The sequence below is a fragment of the Ostrinia furnacalis genome, unplaced genomic scaffold (assembly GCF_004193835.3).
Source record: "Ostrinia furnacalis isolate ACB-3 unplaced genomic scaffold, ASM419383v2 OfSCF3663, whole genome shotgun sequence".
NCBI lineage: Eukaryota > Metazoa > Arthropoda > Insecta > Lepidoptera > Crambidae > Ostrinia > Ostrinia furnacalis.
Genome location: NW_021133902.1, coordinates 569,171 through 587,189, shown reverse-complemented (window position 1 = coordinate 587,189; position 18,019 = coordinate 569,171). Strand labels below are relative to the sequence as shown.

Here is an 18,019-nt window from a genome sequence, read left to right as displayed (position 1 = left end):
GAGCCAAAGCACACGATGCTATGCGGCGACGGTGTGACGACGGATTCGCTAAGTTGTACTTGTACTTATCTATTTTTTTATTGTAAGCTGATAATGTATTACACATTAAAGTAACATAATAATTTAAAAAAATATTCGTTTACTAGCGGCCGCCCGCGACTTCGTACGCGTGGATCCCGTTTTACCCCCTTAGGGGTGTAGTTTCGTGAAATCCTTTCTTAGCGGATGCCTACTTCATAACATCTACCTGCATGCCAAATTTTAGCCCGATCCGTCCAGTGGTAGATCACTATGTCAGTCAGTCAGTCACCTTTGAGTTTATTTAGATACCTACTTACATAATAATAACATAATTTATTCGTTTATGCATGCGACAGAGGTTCAATAGGTATTTTTTTGCAAGTGTCCTCTGTTTTATCGTGGTTTAGCCTTTCCTCATCGCTGATTAATTTCCTCAATTGCTTTATTGCTATTGCACATGACGTATTCCGTATAAAAAGCAACCTTGAATTCCAGTTTAGCACTAATGAAATGAAAGACAAACATCGTGTTACTATTTTTAATTAACATGCTATTCACAACCGTTTTGAATTAAAATTATATTCTAGGTTTCGTACTTCTGTATCTAACAAGTTTGTTGGTATTAAATAATAATTAATTTACATTTATTATTGCATATAAATTATTTAAGCGATCACAGCTAAAGGAATTTAGCTAAATTCATCTACTTAGATTATATTACGATTAGCTTAATTTACATCTTATGTCATTCGTAATTTGCACTAACAGTATTTTTAATTTAAAATTAAATTAAAAAAAATAGTAATTCGTTATTATAAAACCTAACTATTGTACTTGATGTCGATCATAAGCGTACCTAGTTTACGTATCGTAGATAAGTAAGAGCCAAAGCATACGATGCGTTGCGGCGACGGTGCAACGCGCCGTAGCGGTGTCGCTGCGTCGTCTTACATAGAAATATTGGCGGGCACACGAGCGGTGAGGCGCCGCGTTGCACGTTACGGCGAAATCTTTGCGGTGCGGCGACGCAACGCATCGTGTGTTTTGGCTCTAAGGCCGAGTTGCACCACCGAACTTGAACACTAATTTCTAACGGCTATCAGCTGGTGATTTTTGTATGGAGTCTAATAGATTTTTGACGTTTATTAAATTACAGTAAGATGGTGCAACCCAGTCTAAGTTTATTTTAATTTTGTATCTTATGTGTTCGTATTTTATAATTGTATTTAACTAAGAACAGTAAGTCTATTGTCCAATTTGGGAGTAATGGGTGAGACTTCTTTGACGTAACTTTCAAACAGCTTCGCGTCGACTCCAAGGTTGACCAAGTTACGTGTGTTGTTTAGGAACATCTGAAAAATTAAAATAATTGAATTGAATGTATCTTAAGCTACTAAAACTTAAAAGTAAAATAAAAGGCCTATCACACATTACAAAAACCGAAAAATAATGGGACATTGTAAAGGCTCCTTCAGAACAATTGACGATGCAAGTATTTTATTAATCCAGAAAAATACACACAAAGAAAAGTATGGAAGTACCGAATTTCAATATAGTACCTTTAGAATCCTTGAACGCTTTTTAGGGTTCCGTAGCCCTGACAAGGAACCCTTATTGTAATATACTATTACTTATCATGTAATTAATGATAAATATTGTATGAAGTATAGTAACACTTATTAAATAATTACTAAACTTACATTGAAACCGTTGCCTCCCATCACTATGAAATGCATAGTGGTGACTTGGTAGTACTTGTCCTCCTTCAAGGGAACAAACTCCTGGCCCTCTTTGACTAGCACTTGCCCCACTGATTGGTCTGTAGTGTTCAATGTCACTTGCATACCTAAAATATATTAAAAATAAAATATTGAACAAATAATCGTAGTAGCAGATGCAGTGCTGTGGAGCTAAAAGTTCACGGATCGTAAGACGTAGTGTGAGCAGGCCTCCCACTAGTTGGACCGACGATCTGGAAGGTCGCGGGAAGCACCTGGATAGTGGATACGGGCAGCGCAGGATCGTAGTGGAAATCCTTGGGGGAAGCCTTTGTCCAGCAGTGAACGTCACTTGACTAAAACGATACCATACAATACAAAATGTAGTAGACTTTGTTGACTTTCACAAAGTATTTATTGTATTAGTTCATCTTAAAGTATGAAGCACACTTATCAACCTAGAAACGGATCGTAACCGCATCAACTCGAGGCGGTCAGTATTCTTTGTATGAAACTCCATACTGCGGTTGACAATTGACATCGCGGCGTAAGGCGATACGGTGTTGATCCCTTTACGGGTTGATAAGTGTGCTATGACCTTAATCTCTTTGAACAGATGAGACTCAGACTGGATTAAAATCATATTATTTTTACCGCATTAATTCCTTCAGGAATTTATTACTATGTTAAAATACACCCATTTAATTAGGCCGTCTGTAAAGTTTTCAATTTTATTCCCAGCGGCTATCCTATGTCACGTTTTGTTTACTTTTTATTTAGGTACGTGTAGGTTACTCGTTAAATATTTTTGGAGATCATTGAGTGAATTTTCAATTCCTTTAGTGAATTTAAGATAAATTTTCCTAGATGTGTAGAGTCAGTTAGGCTCCTAAAAAGGCCATTTAAAGAGTTTAGGGTGCCTTAGGGACTGCGCACATTTTCGGGCCGTCACGGAAGATATTTTTAGGTGACTGCTTCAATATTCCTGAGCATACCGTGGCATGCTAAACCATTAACATTGCAATTTCAACTATAGTGTTAAAACTTTAAAGGTACATTTTATTATTTGTCACCTAAAAATTCCTTGCCGTGTCGTCCCGATAATATAGTCTAATACACGTTTTCACCATCAATATCTAATTTTTAAGTGACCCCTTTGAAAACCAAATTCCTGATACGTGTCACTTAAAAATTAGAGATCGATGGTAAAAACGGGCATAAATCTTACAGTGGAATTCATAACGATAAATAAGATCACTTGTCTTTAGACACAAAGCTAAACAAAATAAAATAAAATAAAAAATAAAGCTCAACACAACCCGATCAAGCTAACTGCGCATCTCACTGGAATGCGACTCTCCCTCGCACTCACCCGCACATTCCCCTTGTCCGTACCAGAGCGTGTGACGTCATGGCTGCCAGGTACCGCAGTTAACTCGACCGGTTAGGACTGAAATTCACCTGATATTTGAGGCATCCACGGACCCGACCAAGGGTCAGTCCCCCAACTGCTTGTCAAACACTTTTGAAGAAACTCCACAATGTATTTCCCTTGCAACTCCATCGTCCAGAATTTGTTTGTAAACGGCAACATATTCATTATGCCACCTCTTGTTATATCTAAAAATCACAATTATTTATACTGTTGTACTGTATACACTAATAACTTGTAAATGTTACCTACTTTGAGACAAATAAATACTTTCTATTTATCCTATCGACATTTTCTTTAAATAAGACCGATCAAGAGCAAAGCTAAACCATAAAATCGGTTGATTTTTTAGTGTCCTCATTTCACCTATCATCAATTCACCCAGGTGAACAGATGTAACTTTTTTTATTGATCAAGTGCATTTATATCACCCGGATTGTCTTTGCGTAGTCAACATTTAAGGTCACCTAATCCACACCCGTATTACCTACATATTAGGGTATCATTTACCTCCTTTGGAAATGGATCCGCGCAGCATATTGCGTTGAATAAAAGCCACGTGAGGTAGTGTTGAGTTTACACTCTCCATTGCCTGAAATTAGAAATAAATAATTAGTTGAATGCCGCGTTCGGACGCAGTATCAATTAGAGCGTTTGGCGTTTTTAAGTGTGTGGGGCAGTTTCTATAAAGCGCCAATCTTTAAAGTAGGAACCCGATCGCATGGCAAGTCAAGTGACCTATGCGCTGGACCGACCAAGTGAAATCGGTAGTGGGAAACGGCGTATGTGACTGCACCAGACAACCTCCCAACAGAGAAGGCGGGAGATCGTGCGGAGAGTTGTATGCGCCTCTATAATCCGGTCTCCGAGCACGTAGAATTTCGTCCAATGACCCCAAGCTAACCATCCTTATCGCTCGCGTGTAATTATATTGCTATTGCGACTGTGCGACGGCCGGTCGTAGTGAGTGTGCGAGCGATGGGTAGCTTGGGGTCATTGGACGAAATTCTACGTGCTCGGAGACAGGGCTTTGCAACCGACGTGAACAACGCCTCAACTTGACCACGACCGCTTGCCAAGAGCGAAACGATTAGAAAGAAGAAAAGTACCATGTGTGTTGTGTGACTTACCTTAGCCCTCATGCCGTCAGTCACCAAGTCTCCAAGGGCACATTCGCGGCTGCCACAGGGTGTGTCCCACAGCAGATCTGTTGCGGTCCCTAATACTTCATTGACTATGCGATCTAGGCTCTCTTTGTATGGCTTCAGAAGACCTTTGATTTCTTGATCTGAAAGAACATGAAATTACTTATGGGCAGCACGTATACAGGGTGTCATAGATCGTTTCATCAACGAAGACGCGCCCCACCATTCTTCCGCTAATGTTTGAGTGTTATCGGTACACGCTAAATTATCCATGAGTGCTCACGCACACAACAATAATGACCCCCGCCCCCGCACTCCGTGCTTCCCTCGACCAAACATTGGTGGGGCGCGTCTTCGTGGATGAAACGATCTATAGTTAGGTAATTGGAATATCAAGCTGACACTATCCTATATTAACATAATCCATATAAATAGTAAAGTCAGCAATTTGATATCAATTATTAGGAAATAAATAATACCTTCTGGAATAGATCTGTTCAAAAACACTGGGGAAGCTTCAAAAGACTGCAGGTTTCCTTTTCGATCAAAGTACGTTGTTAAATTCCCTAAGTATTTGCTAAATGCGGAAGCTGTCACCACCACGACCTGAAAGAAAAATATGTATATTTTAATACGACACTGCGAAAAGAGCGGTGCCTCAATCGTAAATGAGAAGAATATGAAAAAAATCGAAACTAACTTTCTACAAACGATAATAGATTCACACTAAAAGAACACAAATAGGTAAAGTTTGGTGTCTCCAAAGTAAGTCTTAAGTACTTCTTAAGTAAAGTGTCGAGTAGAAAACTTAAGAGCTGATAGAAAATACTTCGGAAATTACTTGTATAGAGCAACCGTTTGACAGCTTCTTTAATAATGCATTTTAGAGTGTTTTACTGAAACTTTCAATAAAAATAGATTCTTAGGAACATAGGTACAACTAAAAGGTTGCATTATTGGACTGGACATAAAACCTTTACATGATCGTACTTTGTTGCATTATCCAAAAGAGCAACTTAAAAAAAACGAACGGATTGGAAGACGTAGCGTGGAAAGGGCCCCCACTAGATGTACCGACGATCTGGTGAAATCGCTGGAAGTACCTGGATGCGGGTAGCGCAGGATCGTTATAACAATAACAATAATTTTTATTTCAATATAAAACTTTTACAAAAACTTTGACAATGGAATCACCCTGATGATGGAATGGAAATCCTTGGGGGAGGCCTTTGTCCAACAGTGGACGTAATTTGGCTGAAACGAACGATACTCACTTTATGTCCTGGCAGGTTGTCAGCCTCAACCAATTCAGGGTATGTCCCAGACACCACCTCCTTACTGGGAGAGGTACCATTCCACAACAAGCTATGGCTGTGACCGCCAACTATTATGTCAATGTTTTCTCCCACCTCCTTCGCCATTTTTCTGTGAACACACAAGTTTTATAAAGATATTTAAATAAATAAATCATAAGATGCTGAAATGTAGCCGAAATGTCGTCTCTTTTTCTTTCAAGTGGACTATAAACAAGGCTCAAGACGTCTAAAAACAGCACTGAAATGACAATTAAATAGAGTCTATAATTTCTGTTTCCAATTGCTGTATGAAAATACTACCTATTTCTACGAATAACTGAGGTTTCACATTAGCTGGGCTCTGCACTATGTAGCGTCGACATGCTTTGAGACCTAAGTTTAATTTGAATATGCGGCTATACATATACCTACTTGTAAATCTATGCCAGTCTGAAGTGTTAAACGCCGACCAAAATCGTCGACATTTAACATGAGTCTTCAAAAGTCATAATATTTAGAAGGCATCTCGTCGACATGATCCTTTTATTAAAAAGACATCAAGCCGCCAGGCTGTCGGTGGGCTAGGTGTGTAAAGTCCATAATGATAAGGAAATAATCACAAAACACGCGTCAATGCAATTACGATTTTTTTCAATATTCTTTAATAATACGATGTAAAATCTCCTTGTAACACAATCACTTAAACCAAGCACGTTCTAAAAGCGAAAAAAACTTTACAAATCCCCACAATTCCTACCAAATCGCCTTAGATTCAGTCCGATTCATATTTCACACGGTTATTGGACGATCCTGACGGCTGCATTTTAGTTTACGGCGCGACAAGTTTATTGGAAAATATGGACGCCTCCTTCCATCTTTGCATTTAAATCGACGATAAACCTATTGGATGAAATATGAATAACGTTTAGTTACGAAAATACTGACAAATGTAGTTTTAATTCTGGAAATTAAGTAGGTTGAAACGTTATTCGTTTGTTGTTGAAGTCTTTAGATTGGAAATACGTCGCTGGCATTGTTTATAGGTGTATCTCATCTCATAGTAATTTATGAGATAAACACAGGACAGTGTAACACTGGATGTATGTAACACGAATGTAACATAGGACAAATTAAGGAATGTCGGATATAGTGCGACAGGGCTATTTCAATGTGGGGAGATTTACAATGTCATTACGGAAGGAAGGAATGACAGTAATATTGACGTCATTACTACTGATAGTGTCTGGATGCCTTATAATGTTAGCGACCAATTTTAAGTAGGTATACTAAAGACTTGTTGACTTGACTGTGTGACAGACAGGTAACCTGTGAAAGTTACTGTTACAAGCCAACGTGCTACCACAAAAAGTAAGCTTAATTTAACACTAACAAAAAATAACCAGACAATATAAAACGGTACGATAAAAATAAAGTCGCAGCTATGAAATTGAATTCTAGAATAGTTTTAGAGCTTAAAACAGAGTGCCTGAGGTATGGGAGTGGCACGGGAGAAGTGACATTGACATAATATTATGAAGTGATAGAGCATACAATCTGAAGTCTCGCTGACGTTTGACTGTCACAAATACACCCTCTTGTGCCGCTCCCATACCTGAGTCAGTTAATTACTAGACCTATAATTATATGTACTTACAAGTCTAGAAGCAAGCCACAATGAGACAGCACTATGATGATGTCGACTCCTTCATCAGTCAACAGCTGGGCTTCCTTTTTGACAGTTTCTATTGGGTCCAAGAATTTTAAATTTTTGCCTGGATTTGATGTTTTCTAAAATTATAAATACCAAATTACAATATTACACATATGTAAGCTTCTCTTAAGTTGGCTGAATAAACTTTTCTATGTTGACGACATTATTGTTTTATTACTTGCTTTAATCAAAGCATATAGGAAATGGTCTCGAAGACACAGGACGACAGGCAAGGGAAAATTAAAGAAATAAATAAATCTTCAAAAGTCATGAAAAAGCTTCGTAATTTGCAGATAATTATGTAAATACTTAAATACTTTATGACAATGATTTAAAAATCTCAGGGGATTCATAACAAGCTATTGATTGATTACTAACAGCAGTGTCCGTAGTAATAAGTCCAATGATTCCAATTTTCCTTCCATTTTTCTCGACCACGATGTGCGGTTTATACAGTCCATTCAAAGCAGTTTCGTTGGTTGAGTCCAGGTTAGCGGCTACTACTGGACTGCGGAGTGCCGCAAGGTACGGTGCTAGGCCCGCTGGTCCATCGTCGAACTCGTGGTTACCTAAGGCCTAAATGAATAATCAATAGGGTTTCTGCTCGAGCTTTCTCGAACTCGAAAAAACTCGAGAAATTTGGCTTCATTCGAGACGAGAAAAAAATCGCCGGAGCTCGAGAATTCTCGAGTTTCGATTTTGAAGCTTTAATATTCTTGAAAGCCTATTTTCTTAGACAAAAGTAAGTTTTTAATTATTTAATAGGTCAACGTTGCTTTAAGACTGGCCTAGTCTTTCCTTTTTTAACTGATTTGATTTGCAAGTAATGATCTTAATCGAAACTAAGTAATAATAATGTTCACCAACGGTAGTAATAATAATGTTGCCATTAAGGCGGAACAAAGTTCGCCGGGTCAGCTAGTAAGGGAGAGTCCGCTAATTTGGACCAGTTTTTTTCAATCCCATTTTACACATAGTTTTCTTTTGTTTTTGCTAATGTCCATGGTATATAAAAAAAGATACATTATTCAACTTACTATTTCATAAATATTAATTAACATGATTGTTGTATATTTAGCACAAATCAACGAAGTACGAGTTCAGAGCTTCGGTCCAATTTAGCCAACCGGTTCGATAATTTGTACCACAGGGTTACTAAATTGGATTTCAATAAATTTCAAGCCTATAAAAAAACTATGGCAAAATATTATACGATACATTCTTAACAAATTAGGAAACGAAAAGGAACAGTAGTTAATAACATAGACAATCGATATTGTTTTACACGTTATCACGATTTTGAGTACAAGTTTTGTAATTCCAATTATCGTAACGCACACTTGTACCTAATCTACTTTGCCAGTCTTTTGCTTTCATTTATTGTTAGTCAAACATAACTACGCTATTATAACTTCAAAATATGATTAACTAAAAAAAAATTCAAAATCCTTTGGTAAAGTTCCATACAACTTGATGTGGTACAATTTAGCCGACTAGGTGATAGTGCTTTTAAAAAATCGGTAAAAAATATAGCTTATAAATACCGAAAATTGTTTCAAATAATTGTAATCCACACTAATTTACGCTTCTAAATAATATATTAGAAACACCCTGTGATTAAATTTAACAAAATTACAAACTAAACATGTATTGTCAAAAGTTACTTGAAAACAATGAAAAAATACGTTTCAAAATAAAACACACGTGTTTGTTGTCACGGCAAAAACCACATGGCCGATATTAATTGATTTTAGTTGTGTATCGCTGAGTGTTGCAATTACAGACATTCAATAAATACTTTACGAAATATGGGGGTGGTACAATTTACCCGGCGGTACAATATACCGAACTCTCCCCTATTATTATGTATTTTTAACTCTGACTGATGTAAAGACTGAAAAACTTGTTAACCTTACCTAACAGACGTTAGGTTAGGTACTCGTGCCTCCTCGTAAAGTTTATTCAAGTCGTTATCTGTAAGAAATTTCAAAATTTACTAAAAAGTTTTTTTTGTTCATAAAAAAAAACTATTCATCGTAATTTTGCTATTTGGACGTGTTCTTTAGAAAACAAGTGATTCAATTGTAGCTCCAGATTTTTATATTTTTATTGTTATTTATCCTTAAAGTGCACGCGACTTTATGAGTTTTGTTATGATTATTAGTAAATATTATAATTAATATTATAATTAATGAAAGAAGATTTTATTTTTTGTTTCTTTCCTTACCAAATAAGTGGTACTAAATTCTAATATTAATTGTTGTGCATAAAAGTAGGTATATTAGATTAAAAAAATCTGTGTTTTTATTAAATTTCAACCGATTTCAGCAGTTTTCATTAAAAGACTCGAGACCCGAGAAAACTCGAGACTTTGGCCTCGAGAATTCTCGAAACTCGAGAAAAAAAATAAGTCGAGAAATCAGAAACCCTAATAATCAAGCAATTAGATACTTGTTAATTAGCCTGTTTCTAACCTCAAAAGTATTATATTGGTCATCTTATTGAACTGTTTTTTGAGTATTTTTTTTTTCAGGTACAAAACTAAAAATTCTGCTCATCTTTTGTAGTTTTAAAACAATTACACGCTGGTGCTGTGTGATATCGGCAGTAATTGTGATGATATAATTACATAACTACATTGCTTTTTATGTAAACTGCTTAAGTAACCATTTAGAGAGAAAAAAGTGAAGATAAACAGTTATGTCACCATACATAATATTGCATTATTTTATGATGCAAATGTGTGATACTATTACAGTCGCCTGCATCTTACATGAACAAACTGTGACTATTCTTGTACCACGAAGTATTAAGTAGGTAACAAATCATTTGATTTTTTGTTCACGTTGTATTTCTGTACCGTTTTTCCTCTAATCAACGGGTAAGAGGTAAATTGGAATGTCATAGAACAGTTAATTTTACCTGCTAAAGAACCTGTCAAGGCTGTTGAACTTATCGCATAAACAACAAAACTTGTCGGACCATCATTTAACGCCTTTGGATTCACTTTTGACTGACTATACTAACCAATTACTTAGTTCTGCACATCAAAATTCGCGTTAATAATGTTACGCACAGCACACGGGCGTTAGTAATAACATCTTGCAAAAATTTAAATAAAATAACTAGCTGGCGGCGAAATTCGTACCGCATATGTTCATCAGAAATAATGTAGGATTTTAATGGTGAAAGATTTTTTCTAATTCATCCAGTGCCAGGGGGGAGGGGGGCATTGTCCAGCATTGGACGTCATTTGGCTGTAACGAACGAACCTACTATTTGTGAATCATTCACATGCGATAGCGTATCAAGTCGATGTCTCCTCATGGATGGATGCTCCCTCGGACCCTCGGGGGATGCGCGATGCCAACAGCAAGGGCGCCCGCGGAAGATCAGCCCTTACGAGCATGTCAATATAAATGTTGTTTAATATGTTATAATATAACTAAAAAAAGAAAAACTTAATTGACACAGTACATATTATGTACTGTGTCAATTAAGTTTTTCTATCTATCCCATCAACTTACAGTTGCGTCAACTGGCATCAAATTCATGAACTTCTGCTCCACGTCCCATTTCAGCAGCGTGTACCAGTACGTCCCTTGGAACACGTCTCCTGCGTTCAGGAGCAGTGGATTCTGCTTCTCACTGAGCAGTTTCTTGATTTCGAAGTACAGTCTAGCGAAACCCCCTATGCACGCGTCGTCGTTGGTCTTACATACTGGGAATTGCACTGTTGTTTCTTCGAATCTGTAAGGGTAAAGTTTAAATAAGTGATTAATGAAAATTAACTTCAGCAGCATGTAATTAATATTCATTAGTCCGACACTGTAACTGAACTTTGTTGACTATTTGTACTTGTAATTAGCCTTAGTCATAATGCGTAAAAAAATACAATAAAAATCAATAAATAATCGGTTCATTGGAGCCGAGAAATATCAAGAATAAAAATAAACTAATTACAAAGTTATATTGTTCTTCTTAGAATGTGGAAAGTAGTTTTTATGTAAACCACTTTTAAATCATTAAAGAAAGGACTTATGGATAAACAAAATTCATCATCATCATTATTTCAGCCACAGAACGTCCACTGCTGAACATAGGCCTCTCCCAAACAAAATTTGTGTCTCTCAATCTTTATTCATAAACATTATCTTCAAAATCGTGATAGATCATTAGTGGAGTTAACATCATTGTGACAAAGGAAACGCGTGAGACAATAGCAAATCCACAATTGTGTACAAATCATGTACACTTCTTCAACAAATGTACAGTCGGCCAGATAATAATGATAATGGAACTTATACTATATTCCCACCTTTCCCACCGCTGCAACTCATGTGTAGCCAGGATCTACAGCTTGACCGCCAATAAAAACCCAACCAGTGAAGGTCAAGTTTGTCCCGAAGGAAAGTTAAACTGCCACTGGACCCGCAACAAAAATAATCAGAAGAACTTTAAGAGGAGTTCGAAAGTGATAATAGAACTTGTAAGATTTATCATTAGGTAAATCATCATCATCATTTCAGCCACATGACGTCCACTGCTGAACATAGGCCTCCCCCAATTATTTCCAGATAGGCCGGTTGGCAGCGGCCAGAATCCAGCACCTTCTTTTATAAGAATGGTAAATCATAACACACAAATCAGTACTAGGTATCTTCATTCTATTCTATGCATTAAATAGTAAAGTCATCCAACTTGTTTATTTATTTAAAACTATATTACACTCATATTAAGTCCAAACGGTGAACTTAATGCCATGTGGCATTCTCTTCCAGTTGATTTCAGTGGCAAGCAGAAAACTATAATACCTAGGCCGTGCATAATATAACAGTTTCTTTCGACTGTCTTGAATGTTGTCTATGCCATTTAACAAAACAGATCAATATTAACCATTAATAATGATCTTTGTCACTTCTAATCATGAATTACCCACGTGACGCGTGATCATTCTTCATTGCAAATAATCATTTATGACGAGAGACTATTAATTATTAATTAAGATAACTTGAGATAACATTTCTCAATTTTAACGGTGATTTTAAGATACCGTATCACGCCCACACAGTAATTTTAGACTTTCGAGGTGATTTCATTAGTTAATTACGTAAGTTATTAATAACCATTAGATAATTAAGTAGAACGTACAAGATTACTTATATTAAACTAGCTTTCCGCCCGCGGCTTCGCCCGCGTGGAGTTTTGTGCGCGTCCCTGTTTCAAAAACCGGGATAAAAACTATCCTATGTCCTTTCCCGGGACTCAAACTATCTCTATGTCATCAAAATCGCTTCAGTGGTTTCTTTAGGCATGAAAGCAAGACAGACAAACAGACAGTCAAATAGATAGACAGACAGAGTTACTTTCGCATTCATAATATTAGTAGGTACAGATAGTATAGATAGAGTATAGATTACGTCATTAACTTGCATATTAAAATAAATTTCATAAGAAATGTAATACCAATTAGGTAATCAATGTCGCTTTTTCACTATAATAAAGGTAAAAACTGATCTAAAAACAATTTCAATGTGACTACTTTGATGTATTTTTTTTTATAAATTAATTATAATGTAGGTATTATAAATAGTTTTTTTTTTGTGTCGAAATAATGTTGGTATGTGTAAATACTGGCAGAAGAAAGCATAAAAACAGGTTTAGCTATGAACATGTCAAAGACAAAAATAATGACGAACAGTCCCAAAACACCAACATGGGTACAGGGAAAATGCATAGAATATGTCGAGGACTACATATACCTGGGAAAACAGGTCTCATTCAACAAAGATAGCAACGAAGAGGAAATAAGCAGAAGGATAAACATCACCTGGAAAAAGTTCTGGTCGCACAAAGAGATCCTGAAAGGCAGCTATAGCTTGCACCTGAAAAGAACCGTAGTCGAAACCTGCCTACTACCTACCATGCTTATTATACGGGAGCCAAACTTGGGTGTACCAGACCAAAAATAGAGCAAAAATAGAATCATGTCAACATGCGATGGAGAGGAGCATTCTGAAAATAAGAAAAATTCAAAAAATCAGAAACAACAAAATTAGACAACAAACAAAACTAACAGATGCCCTCCAAAAAGCTTTAAAACTAAAATGGCAGTGGGCTGGACACCTGGCAAGGTACAAAGATAGAAGATGGACTATAACATCAACAGAATGGAAGGGACCGAAGGGGAAGAGGAATGTTGGGAGACCCAAGGAAAGGTGGGCTGATGATATAATGAGAGTAGCGGAAGAAAATTGGCTCGACCTAGCCCAGGACAGGAAGAAATGGAGCGGAATGGAGGAGGCTTTTGCCCATACAGGGGTGCCACAAGAGTGAAGACAAATGCTTCTAACTTAATTTTTTTTTAAATTGTAAACTTGCGGAAATAAAAGCTTTTTTATTTTTTATTTTATTATGTGTAAATACTCGTAAAATATCCTCAATTTCATTCCTATTTATTTATAATTTCCTCACTTTATGGCATAGGTAAGGTACTATCAAATATCAAAAATAACAAAGAAATCATAAAAAAAACTTAGCATTACGAATGACAATTTCACGTTAAATTGCCTACTGTACAGTCGACATCACGACCATTTACGTTATTAAAACAAAAAGATGCCACAGCATTTATTTAATTTGATGTGCACGCCCGTAGCCTACGGCTTCGTCAAATAGTTCGTGGCACCCAAAGTAGCCAAAAAGTTCGCAACTGTCTTTGTTACAATTGGAATAAGATTGTGTTGTCAACTTTTTGGCTACTTTGGGTGTCACGAACTATTTGACGCTGACTGTACTAGCGGCCGCCCGCGACTTCGTAGGCATGGATCCCTTTTTTACACTTAGGGGTAGATTTAGCAAAATCCCGTCTTAGTGAGTTAATGATCTACCTACGTTCTAAAAGGAACCCCCGTGCATTTGAGACTCCTAGCACATGTAGTTTCTGAAATTTCGTGATGAGTTAGTCAGTCTCCTGTGATGTATTATGGCTCGGAAACGTGGCCTCTCACTATAGGCCTTATACAGAAGCTCAAAGTTGCACAACGTGCTATGGAGAGGGCTATACTCGGTGTTTCTTTACGAGATCGAATCAGAAATGAGGAGATCCGTAAACGAACTAAAGTCGCTGACATATAGCCCGACGGAATAGCAAGCTGAAGTGGCAATGGGCAGGGCACATAGTACGCAGAACTGACGGCCGATGGGGCAGCAAGGTTCTGGAATTTAGACCGCGTACCGAAAAACGCAGCGTGGGAGGTCCACCCACAAGGTGGACCGACGACCTGATAAAGGCAGCAGGAAGGCGCTGGATGCAGGCCGCTACCAACCGTGCGATGTGAAAGTCATTGGGGGAGGCCTATGTTCAGCAGTGGACGTCCTATGGCTGAAATGATGATGATGATGAGTCAGTCAGTGACCTTTCGCTATTATACATTATGTATGTATAGCTTGATACGTCATAAGAATAGAATAACGATATTTTCGTGACAAACTGAATTCACGGGCAAAGTCACGCGCGATCTAATAGTTATTCTATACAATATTTCTGTATGGAAATTGCTTCAAGATAAATACTGTGACATCGTTTGCAATTATTGTAATACACATAAGTAGATAACATAAGTAGTTAGGTAGGAACAAGAAATCTGTAACACTTCAACAATGGATAAAGCATAATGTTCTATGCAATAGCAATAATAATGCAACACAAGTATTTTGTTAGACTGTGTTAAAACTACTAAAAATAACATCTCATAATAGAAATTCATAATGGTTTTTCACACATAATTGAAATGTTTTATGCTTTATCCATGTGTTACAGACACAGATTTCTTGTTTGTCTCTACATAATAATGTCTAGTCTGGAGCTAAGTAATTTCCATGATTTGCTTAACAAAGGATTTCTGAATTTAGGTTTTAGATTATGCATGCTCATCTTCTACTAAAGTATGAACTTTAGGGGAGACCTAGGTGAGTTGTAACAGAGGAGAGTTGTGACATTGTTGATTTTTGGAAACCTATTAACTATCAACGGGCTCGCAACAGCGCGCATCTGGTAGCTTGAGACTTGAACGTAAAATCGCCCACTATTACGAGCTTGCCAATTGTTAAGAAGTTCCAAAAAACCGACATTGTTAAACTCACCTCGGTCTTCCCTACATGTTAGTAAGTTTGAACCGGACGCCAAAGTCGATAAAATCGTATCGTGGGAAATCGCAGCGTGTGATGTCCACCCACAAGGTGGACCGACGACATCATAAATATAGCAGGAAGGCGCTGGACGCCGGCCGCTACCAACGGGCAACATGGAAAGCATTGGGGGAGGCCTATGTTCAGCAGTGGACGTCCTATGGCTGAGATGATGATGATCATGATGGGAAATCGATTAAATAGACGTCAAATGTATTGGCTTCGCGTCTGTTACGAGTATATCGATGTACGAGTATTATCTCGTACCTACATGTAACTTTATGTCATATTTTCCCATCCTCTTAAAAAGGCACTTAATTTTAACGGTGATTTTAACGATACCAAGACGAGGTGATTTCATTAGTTAAATTACGGAAGTTATTAAAAACCAATAGCCAATTAATTAGAATGCACAAGATTATATTAAATTACGTCATTAACTTACAAATTAAAATACATTTCGAAATGTAATACCAATTAGGTAAATCAATGTCGCTTTTTCACTATAATAATTATCCTCAATTTCATATTCACCTATTTATAATTTCCTCACTTCACGACATTAGGCTATTCAAAATAACAATGAAATCATAAAAAACTACAAGTTTCAACGAATCACAATTTCACGTTAAATTATTTTAATAATATGTACAGTCGACAGCGCGAATTTACTTTAATAAAATCTAACTTATTGCAACTACGACAAGATGTCACGGCATTTATTTTATTGAGCATGCCCCTAGCAAATTGAGCAACAGAGTCAAATAGTTCGTGACACCCAAAGTAGCCAAAAAGTTCGCAACAAGACTTTGTTACAATATTGGAATATGGTGTGTTGTCAATTTTTTGGCCACTTTGAATGTCACGAATTTTTGACGCTGACTGTACCTGCGCGTACGGCGCGGCGCGTACGCATCTAATGTTCCAGTCATTAGAAACCTGCATTTTTTCTAGCAAATGACATTGACATCAAGCCGCTATGTAAGTATCGTGACTTGAGTAAGCATATCGTTGATTGCAAAGTTAAGTGATATTAGTACAAATACTGAGCCTATCTCTGCTTGAATCGATTTTTATCGTAGGTACCTACTTTCTTTTACGTCCACTTTGTATATTCATCATTTAATTATTTCGATTTATTTTAAATTTTTAAAAGGTCCATTTTGAAAAAAAAAACAAGGACATACATTAACGAATATTAAAGAAAAAATGGTTTAAATTCCATCTTTTACAGCCAAAAGTTGTTATATTAATATTAAACACAAGATCTCTACAATAACAAGGTCTAGTCGATTGCATTTTTACTAAAATGGAATTTAGATAAAAAAAGTGAATTAAAATGAGTATTTACTACTGTCAACAACATTGATAGTATAATTATAATTAATTTTATCTATCAATTATTCTTAATGTACTCGTAATAATTATCTCCAATCTTTTTTGTTTACAAACTTGTCTTGCACGTGACACTGGCGGAAGCCTAAAAAAAAAGAAAAAAAGTCTTTAAAAAAAGAAAAGAAACTTACCTGTCGTGAAAATCGTTGAAATGCACTATGTCCAGTCTGTACAAATCATTGTTGATCACCGCACTACTGACACACGACAGCCACAAGGCAAGCCCTAACACGCGTACAGTCATCATTAAGTTAACAGCGCAACTGACAACTTTGTCAGCCTTGAAGTTTTAAGGAAAGTGTTCAGTGGCACGTCAAGTTACACTCTACAACCGTATGTAGTTGCAATAGACGAGGTTTTGCAACAACAAGTCTGAGACGACTGTACAAGTACGCGGTCATGCAACGGTTTAAAAGTGTTGATTACAATATATTACTTATATGCAAAAGATTGACCGGCAAAACATTGGAAAGATAAGACTATTTTGGGATTTTTTTTCTTAGAAATTTAGAAAACCTTAAAAAACCCGGCCAAGTGCGAGTCGGACTCGCGCACCGAGGGTTCCGTACAAACCTGTAGTGTAGAACTTTGATTTTGTTATAGCTTAAAGGTATTATAGAGCTGAGTATTTGATGTGAATTTAAATTTAATACCTCTACGTGTTAATGAGGACTGGGGTTGAAAGGTTAAAAAAATTAAAAACATTTTGATTAAATGATGTACTTAACTAAAAATTTTCAGTTTTCGCAATCTTTCCCTTATCTGCGCTATAAGACGTTGCTTCGTACCAAATCCCAAGAATCTGAGATCACGGAAAGTAACCTGTAGGTTTTGATTCCCTTGCAAGTGTCGAAAATATGCGAAAATTTGCGACATAAACGGCTGTATCTTTTGATTACGTTGGCTTAGAAGTTTGGTTTTTTCACAGCTCCAAGGAACAGTAGACCTGCGTATTTAGTATAAATTTTAGCTTAATACCTCTACGCGTTCCTGATAAAAAGGTTCTTGACAGACGGATGGACGGACAACAAAGTGATCCTATTAGGGTTCCGTAACTCAAAAGGAAAAAACGGAACCCTAATAGAAACAGCGCAATCAAAGGTGACATGACC

General features: G+C 36.8%; 1 protein-coding gene across 1 annotated transcript; it reads right to left on the bottom strand.

Moving 5' to 3' along the window:
• Positions 1 to 544: 544 nt before the first annotated feature.
• Positions 545 to 17,298, bottom strand: LOC114358093 (apyrase-like). The gene is made up of 11 exons (XM_028311969.1): positions 17,039 to 17,298; positions 10,850 to 11,072; positions 7,701 to 7,898; positions 7,266 to 7,399; positions 5,591 to 5,741; positions 4,796 to 4,922; positions 4,302 to 4,459; positions 3,682 to 3,763; positions 3,201 to 3,359; positions 1,722 to 1,867; positions 545 to 1,373 (listed from the first exon to the last, which is right to left on the bottom strand). The coding sequence occupies exons 1-11, from the start codon at positions 17,152 to 17,154 to the stop codon at positions 1,248 to 1,250; spliced, it is 1,620 nt and encodes a 539-aa protein (XP_028167770.1). The 5' UTR covers positions 17,155 to 17,298; the 3' UTR covers positions 545 to 1,247.
• Between the last annotated feature and the right edge of the window lie 721 nt (positions 17,299 to 18,019).

Excerpts from the sequence above, each read along its gene's own strand:
- LOC114358093 (XM_028311969.1), bottom strand. The coding sequence starts at position 17,154 with ATGATGACTGTACGCGTGTTAGGGCTTGCCTTGTGGCTGTCGTGTGTC. Across the intron at positions 3,764-4,301 it reads CTGACGGCATGAGGGCTAAG|GCAATGGAGAGTGTAAACTC; the intron begins GTAAGTCACACA and ends TTCTAATTTCAG. Across the intron at positions 1,374-1,721 it reads TGGGAGGCAACGGTTTCAAT|ATGTTCCTAAACAACACACG; the intron begins GTAAGTTTAGTA and ends TTAATTTTTCAG.